Raw genomic sequence first — 8,716 nt, 5'->3', positions numbered from 1 at the left:
TGCTGTGTTGGGGTGATATGGTACTATGAGGTCTTTAAGGCATGATGGGACCTGATTATTTTATATGTGGAAAAGGATGTTTAATTTGTTTCTGGATTTAACAAAGAGTCAATAAAGACAAGTTAATACATAAGAGCATGTCAAATTATTTCAAAGGACACCTGTTATGTTTATTTCCAGCTCCATATTTTTATTGTTTTACTGGAGCAGCTTTGCATGACACACAGGTCAAAATTGTCTTTATTTAATCTTTTCTGGGCACTGGTGCCGCCTCCAAGTTCATCCCTCTTTAGTCCCTTATCCTTTAAATCCACCTTTCTCTTAAACCAACTTTCTTCTGAGGCTGCTCATCACAAACATAGGGTTTGAACCACAGGTGAGTGGGCTTCAGTGCTCACAGCTCGCTGAATGAATATACTGTAAGAGGCCTAACAAGTTTCTTATGCAATGGTTTGAGGTACCCACATGACTCATTTGAAATTCACATGACATGCCACCTTATAGGTTCATAAACGTAAAACACTTTTTAATGTAACAAAGTTACAGGAATCTAAATAAAAGCTTTTCATTTTTATTTGCAGTTTTGCTGTTCACTCACAGAAAAACTATTTCTCTTACGACCATCAAAGCACACAATTAAAATATTCCCACCACATTCACTCTGTATTTAAAAAAAAAACTGCATAAAATCATTAGGAAGGTTCAAAGCATAATTTAAAGGGTTATTATACCCAGAAACGACTCACAACAGACAGATGACTAAACAAGACAAAGAAAAATGCTCAGCACTTCAAACCATCATTATAATTAAATGTACACAATGAGTTAAATAAGCCCAACTCAGATACACTGGATAGTGCAGCAACAGCTGGTGGTTTTCATCATGTTATTATTGATCTGCATAGAGAACATTTCAGTGATCTAAGAAGATGATTCAGGGCACACACCATTAATCAGAGGATAAAGAAACAAGCCATACTCCTCTTCTGCTGTTGATATATTGAGCTGTGTAATTGGGAAAGATACCACACAAATCTAAAGGTCTGACACACCATTTCAGACATTCTGACAAATATTTTTTCAACTCTTTGCCTGTCTCTTTTCCTCAGAGTGCCTTGTTTAGCCTGATTGGCAAATCTGCAGCCTCCTTGTAACGTCTCCTCCACCAGCGTAGACATCAAACCATGGTGCCTGCCATTATGCCACAGCAACTGTGCCCTTTTCATTTGTGTCAAATATGGAGGCGCTAGACAAGGAGCCTTGAACCAGACATCACAGATAAGATTATTCCTTTGATCTCTGCATGTCAGAGCTTGAGAGAACTGACATGCTGTGGGTGTGCAGCGTTAAATAAGCAGTATTTCCGGCTCTGACACAGCACAGTAGAACATGAAGCCCATCTGGTCCACCTGGTCCTCTGACAAGCCGCTCAGCAGATTGACGGCTGGTTTAAAGTAACTGTGCAGCGCCCCTTGCTCGAGGTAGCCAATTAGCTCTGTGATACATTGTTGGAATCTTACATCCAAGCTGGTCTCGGACCAGTCGCTCTCGGAGTCGCTAAGGTGCAGGATGAGATTGGCCAGCGGGGTGGCTTTGAGCGGTCGCAGGGCAGGGTTCTGTCTGCACACCGCTTTGAGGATTTTAAGGGTGTGTTTGCGGTAGCCGTTGTCAGCTGCATCAAGCTGAGCCAGACGTTGAGTTTCCCACGGGTAGAGAGAGAGGTGCCAGGCGTTCACCCAAGGAGACGTAAACTCTGGCTGGGCGGTCAGGACCACATCGCCCTCGCTCAACAGAGGCAACATAGAGACAAACAAGGGCTGATAGTCGCTCTCTGCTCCTTCGACTGCATTTCCAGGCCTGCAGCATGACAACAGAGGAGTGTCAGTTCAATGCAAACAGACATTTCTGTAGAGTTTATTATTTTCTTAGTTATACCCATCACTCAGTTTGTTAGTATGTTTGTTGGTTAGATTACTCATAAACTCAGGTTTGAATGAAAATTATACTGAGGGTGAAGCTAGGTCCATCTTGCATCAAATATAAATATTTAGAAATACTTATACCTTTTGAGCGTATATCACAAACTAATCTGGACTAATACATCTTTCTAGATCCAGAGGCTCATTTCAAGAATGGTGTGTGCGCTTCGTCATACAATATCAAACTGTATTAATTAAGTGATGTCAGCAGTGAACTATTAAATACAACATGTTACTATTTAAAAAAACACAATTTTCAACAAATCAGCAGTTAAGCATGGGCACACACCGGATCTCCAATCTCAGGTCAGGTCCTCCTAGTACAGGTCTGACCACACAGTCCAAAGTGCTGCTGATTGACGGCCAATTCACAGTTTCCATGACAGCCTTACTGAACATGTTCACAACAGCTTCTGCAGACAGATAGCCGCCCACCAAATACCTGCAAGACACAAGTAGAGACCCTTGTTTCATCCATTTAACAGCGTCTCAAAAAACCCCAAATTCTATTAATTTTGCTTCTAAAATGGAAAGTGGAGGCCAATACACTATATTAATATGCTACACATGTGTTTGATTTAATACAGACATAAAAAAAAATGTGTGGTGATCACCTGTCCCAGTAGCTGCGTCCTTTGGGAAAATATTCTAGATTGATCCGTCGGACCATCCAGTGCAGAGGATGTGTGAGCAACGTTTCCTCTCCTGGGATGAGACGCCACAGAGAAGACTCCAGCTGTAGAGGCACCAGCAGGCACGCATGGTCTGCACTGACCACCTAAAGACCAGCACATAACAAAACAATTCCAAGATGTTGCTAGACAAAATCAGAGGCTCGTTTCCCATCAGTGGGAAATATATTTCTGTTGTGTATACCTGCAAATCATCCAGCAGAGAACCGCCGAGTGTCATATCACCCAGAGGCATGTCTGGGTGACGGCTGTGCAGAAAACCTTGGATCTCAGTGCAGATGTCCAGAGCCACAGACTGAGCCCTCTGCACCTCCTGGGGAGAGAGCGCCGCCCTTGTGTGGTAGTACTGCTGCAGACGCTCCTGAACAGTTCACATGATTTAAAAATCAGTTTTAATACTCCCTACTTTGTTCTAACACATCTATGTCTATTTATAGTCATCATGCAAGGAAACTCCCAAAGTTTATACTGCAACTCTTGATTTGACCATTTAAAAGCACTGCTAACATTTACTGAAGAAATTATTATCTTATACTAATTTCTCTGCTTATGTGGATGTTATGCACAATACCTCAGAGCAATGTCATGCTTGTCTGACTTCTTCTGTATCTTCTGCTTGCCCAGCACACACTGTTTTTTGAATTGGCAGGGCTCTTGGGGCTCTGTCAGCCTAATAGTGCATAATAAATATGTATCCCCTAAGCGCTGCACTTAACAAAACATGCTGGACGCGCATACATAAATGAGCCAACAGCAGCGGAGGAACTACAGAGCAGCTGCTGAGACTTCATATTCTCTCTCTTCAAGGGCTCAGAGGTGAAGTGTCAGAGTGTACCTGCAAAGTCAGGGCGCACAGCTGGAGCCTCTTGGACTTTGACTCCGGTTTAGTCTGCACGTCCAGCATCTGAGGCTGCTGGCAGAGATCAGCTGAGTGAAAAGAGAACAGCTGTGATATAATAACAGAAGGTGTCACACAGGATACGTTCTGTGTATTTGTGTGCCCACTTTCAGTCGCTCAAATACCTTTCTGCTGTTTGGTTGCCTTGGCGACATGCTTCATCACCACACCCTCTATGCCCTTCCTGATGAGTGTTGGGGAAGCAGAGACCAAACTCAACTCCTCCCAGCTCTCAGCCATCTTCTGCTCCACCTTTTCGTCATCTGCTGCGCGGCCTGCGCGCTCTATCAGCTGAATGAAAACACTCATTGTCACGGACGTGCAGCCACGCGTACACTCTACAAATACAATTACATACACCATCACAACCCACAAGCAAATAAACGTTGATAGACAGAACCATCCTCAGGACCCGTGCAGTCCAAAGTGCATGTAAGATTTTTATTTTTTTTTAAAAATGGGTTAGCATAGATGAGGGTGAAAGAATCATAAGAGATTATAATATTTAACACTGACGTAAATACAGCAAAGAAAATGGGGAGAGATGCCATAAGACATGATTTTTAGATCCATGTGTAATAGTGCAAAATTCAGATTTTGCACTATTACTTTTACTTGTTTCATCCCTTTTGCAACACAGTTAAAGTACATTAAGTAAAAGTACTCATTGTGCATAATGATCTTTTTCAGAATCACATACATTATATTATATTATTAGATCAGAATTTAAAATTATTGTTACTGGCAGCTACAAGAGTGATGTATAAAGGCGAGAAAAGGCAAAAATGATGAACAAATGATGAGGAATCTGTCATTCATCCCTTTAGATACACAATATTTCCATACTCACTGGGCTTGGGAAAGATGTTGTGATGTGGTACTAACAAACTCAAAAAGCACTCACCCGTTTCACTGCCAGTGTAGCGATCCCCAGCAGAGCCGCACCTCCAACTCCCAGAACCAGCCGGGCATTAGACAGCAGAAAGTCAATCACTACAGCGATGCCTTCCTCTCCTCGCCTCCGACTGCTCTGGAAGTTCATCTTCTCCTTTTTCGTGGTCAGCCTTTGGAAAAGGAGACGGCATGCATTTGGAAGAGCAGAAGGCAACACAAGATATGACTGACTGTCAGAGGGAAAACAACATTTTGGGGGTTTCTCTTCGTTTAGAAATAATTGTATGCAACAGCACTCTAAAGTGTTGAAGTCTGAATAATTCATGAAAGTGGAATAGTGTGCACAGCAACATTTCTATTTAATATGATGAATAACTTCACACACATCGAGCAGAGTATTCTTCAAAGATGTGTGGACACATTAAAGAAATAAACTGAAGCTTTTATACCTTGAATGAAGGGCTTGGTTCTTAATCTTTCAGCACTCTTTATGTCAATACTTCTACGAGCCACAGAGTATTTCTTAGAATGACAAAACCTGCTCTCATCTTTCTTAAAGCAGCATCCCTTCCCAGTTAAAGAACAACTAAACATGTCAGAAAGTGCTGGCAGAAACAGTGTTACATAAACAAACATGGCTGTGATTGTTAGTGGGAATCCTAACAGCTCAGTTTTGACATGCTTCAGAACTGTCACTGAGTTAATAGTGATGTAGTTACATGAAGAGAGCTTCACAGACTGGTGTAGCTGACTACACCATTCAGGGCTCTGCTCACTGCTTTAGTATCAGGAACTAAATATGTCTGCAAAGGTTGCCTTGAATATGGTGCAACTAAGGTCATATTTTAGACCTGAAACAGCCACAATAAAGGTTCTGTTTAAAAAAAAAGTAAGTTCACAGGATCAATGTCTGACATGCATTCGCCTAATTGGGCTTGATACAACAATATTCCTTTCTTTTTTCTTTCATAGCTAGGTGTTATAGACAGGCAAGCTAATTTAAAGCAGACTTTTGTGTCATGGTCTTTTTCCACAGGTGTAATCAATCCCATTAATTGTGCTCCTAAGCTCATTACAGTACACCAGCCCTTACTGATGACACCTGGGATTTTCCTGTTGTGACACATCAGTCTGTTGGTAAAACATCCCTCCCACTATGGAGGTCTATGATCCAGTGCACTGCAAAACTTCAGTTAAGGAGCTTGTTTAAACTGATTGTAAGCTTCTATAACTGAACATGACAGTGATAGAAATGTATTTTTAGTTTGTACAAAGCCGAAAGTTTGTTGAGCTTATCGCGTTTAGCTCCAGATGCCTGATATCCACAAATAGCTATAAGATATTACTCAAAACCATTTCAAACAACTCTGTGTCCTCGCTCCCTGCAAGAGGCACAGGGTCCCAAAACCAAAGGAGCGCTCTATTTATAGACCCAGTGCATCCCTGAGTCATCTAGTTACAGCACGTACAGCATGGAGGTGTCACTTTGACTATCAGAACAGAGGTCACTGTTCTGTTATCATCAGGTCAATACTTACATCAATATCCTGATTGCTGTCACAATAGTGCTTAATTATACCACCGCATTCAAACTGCTAATTTAAGCGTGAAAAAAAAATTAATAATATTTATTTATATATATTTATTTATATATATATATATATATATATATATATATATATATATATATATATAAATAAAACACTATATTACAGACACATTAGCACCACCATCAGCAGGATATCCTACTAGACTTCAACTGACAGAGGACCGTCTTTGCCGACATTCAAAAACAAAAACAAAAACAAACTCTACATTTAATAGCTGTGAGTGTGTGTGAATGGGAGGTTGTAAAGTTTTATTTTTGCCATTTTCACTTTAAAGCACTGCAAACCTGCACAGATTTTTAGGTTTTTATCTTAAGCACATTGAGCTTACATGCAATGAAACATCTTATATAAATAAACCTGCCATTGCCATTATATATGACACTAACAAAGACATTATACAAATAAAATGCAATTTTCTTCCTTTTCCATCTGTGTGATAGATTACTGACCAAAGACTAAACATATCACATGTTAAGTATGGCAAATGTAGAAAGGGCAAAGTTAGACTTCTCCCACAGGATTAAAGGATTTGCAGTTTATCCTGCTGACTGGACTGCCAGTATGTTCACCGTAAGAGTACTGTGGAAAAGTTTCTAATGTTAATTGACTTCATAATAAGAGTAGTAAACTGAAAAGAAAAAATCTTGGTGTGCTGATCTTTTGCCCTTAAAACAAACCTTCAAGATATTTGGCATCTTGGACAATTTGCCACAAGTCTTCTGAAGGTTTAATTTCTCTCAGAGTCGACTGTCTTTACATGAATCCAAGATGCTCTGATTCTGCTGCTTGCTAAAGAGAGTTCTTTGCCTGTTTTCATGTGATGTCACGATGCAGAACAGTGCAATGCGTTCTCAGCATTTCACTGACAACGTGTTTGGACCAAATTAGTGAATTTTGCAGAATGTGGCTCCAGACTTTGAGGAACCTTAACCATGCTTAAGGTTTGATTAACCCCCTGTTTAGTCCGTTTCTTTTATCTGTCTCTTGGTGCTTTTGAGAAAAAGTGTGGAAAGCAGGTCATGACAGAAGCATATGGTGTTGTTTCAACTTTTCTTACTCCTCTTTAACTCTCCTCTTCAGAAACAACTTTTAGAATCTGCTAATCACTCACCTAGTTTTATCTGTTTTGTTATCTTGTTTCTGTTTTTACCTCCAAATAATATTATATTATTGCGGTTACTGCTTTAGTCATGCTCTGGGTTATATCCAAACGAACTAATTGCTTGCATAACTGGTCCTTTAACAGCCTCCAAATACATTGGTGAGGCATTTTTCCAAAGGGAAACTTGGAAATTTAAGAGAGGAGACTTCAATTAAGTGTTTCTGTGAAACATCTGGAATCACTCAAACTTTTGAAGGTCTCACTACTAACGAGTTGTGACAGTATTTTAGCGCCGACCTCCCTTCTCATCTCTAGCCTTACAAAAACAGTCGAAAAATACGTCGACGGAAATGAGTAACATACTGACAGACAGTAAAGTTACACAGCTGTCCGAATAACAACGCAGACAAAAACAAAGCGTTTCTCATTGTTAGCAGCTAGCCAGCTGGTTAGCCTTGTTAGCAGTCCATTATATAAGTTATCTCTCCACCCTCCTGATAAATATGCTTACCACTCAGTGCGAAGAAAATGTGATATTCAGGTTCAGAACCATTGGAGTTTGACAGAACACGTCTTTTGATGCTTTTTTGGCAAATAAAAAAAGCCAGTCGACTGTCGTTTGCTGCCATAAATATGCCATAAACAGTAGCTAACAGCTGGTGGCTTCTTCTTCGTCTTTTTTTTTTTTTAAATTTCGGATATGATAATCATCGTTAAAGGTGCATTAGCGCCCCCCGGTGACGCTCTGGAACAACAGACCTTCAATAACTGTCCGGCTCTCTTCTGTACAGGTGTTCTAACTAATCGGGTTATTTCTATACATTTATCTGAATTTCCAAAAATAATGTAACATAGATAGATAGATAGATCTCTGATATATATATCATATCTCTATATATGTGATTTTATTTTATTTATTTATTTATTTTTAAACTGAAACATTTTATGCGTTTTACTTACTGACACAGACCCAAAATTCTTCAGGTACAAAGGCAACCAAAAGATGTATATCTTCATATGCAGATTATATATAACACATCTAAAAAAGGAAAACATTAAAGGAACACCTGCAGTGAATTTTAAAGGACAGCTTTTTTCCTTTTTGTGGTTCTCCCTTTAAGTTAAATCATCACTTAATAATTAACTATTCCAAAGCTATAAGATAAGATTTCAGTGAAGATGAAAGTTCTCTCCTACTCAAAGTGGCTGACAAGAAAGAAAGGTTTTAGACTTTTCAGCAAGCCTTCACTGAAGTTGAAGAATTCCATCAGTTCAACATAGTGTAAAAACATAAACAGCTCATTTGGATCAGATGTTAAATTCTGCAGTAGTTTGTAGAGGAAACTTTAGATGAATACCCTGACTTAGTTCATGAGGTGGAGCTTGTGAGGAAACTGCTTACGTCAGCTTTCTGCTTTGAAATAATAAAATGAGAGTACTCTAGATTGAAGTTTCCAGAAGAAATTGTATTTCTGATACCACAGAATCAGACCATTAAAAACAATGTTCATAACTGCATTTGTTTAGCAGTTTGCAGCGGC

At 39.7% G+C, this 8,716-nt stretch overlaps 1 protein-coding gene across 1 annotated transcript; it reads right to left on the bottom strand.

The window, feature by feature from the left end:
• Window positions 1-555: 555 nt before the first annotated feature.
• Window positions 556-7,865, bottom strand: mief2 (mitochondrial elongation factor 2). Its single transcript, XM_084931853.1, has 8 exons — window positions 7,687-7,865; window positions 4,474-4,633; window positions 3,695-3,860; window positions 3,507-3,598; window positions 2,856-3,032; window positions 2,594-2,757; window positions 2,269-2,421; window positions 556-1,857 (listed from the first exon to the last, which is right to left on the bottom strand). The coding sequence occupies exons 2-8, from the start codon at window positions 4,609-4,611 to the stop codon at window positions 1,347-1,349; spliced, it is 1,401 nt and encodes a 466-aa protein (XP_084787979.1). The 5' UTR covers window positions 4,612-4,633; window positions 7,687-7,865; the 3' UTR covers window positions 556-1,346.
• Between the last annotated feature and the right edge of the window lie 851 nt (window positions 7,866-8,716).

This window comes from Perissodus microlepis, chromosome 6 (assembly GCF_051167445.1).
Source record: "Perissodus microlepis isolate ML-2025 ecotype Zambia chromosome 6, ASM5116744v1, whole genome shotgun sequence".
Taxonomy (NCBI): domain Eukaryota; kingdom Metazoa; phylum Chordata; class Actinopteri; order Cichliformes; family Cichlidae; genus Perissodus; species Perissodus microlepis.
Note: the sequence above shows the minus strand (reverse complement) of the source record. Positions and strands in the feature narration are given on the sequence as shown.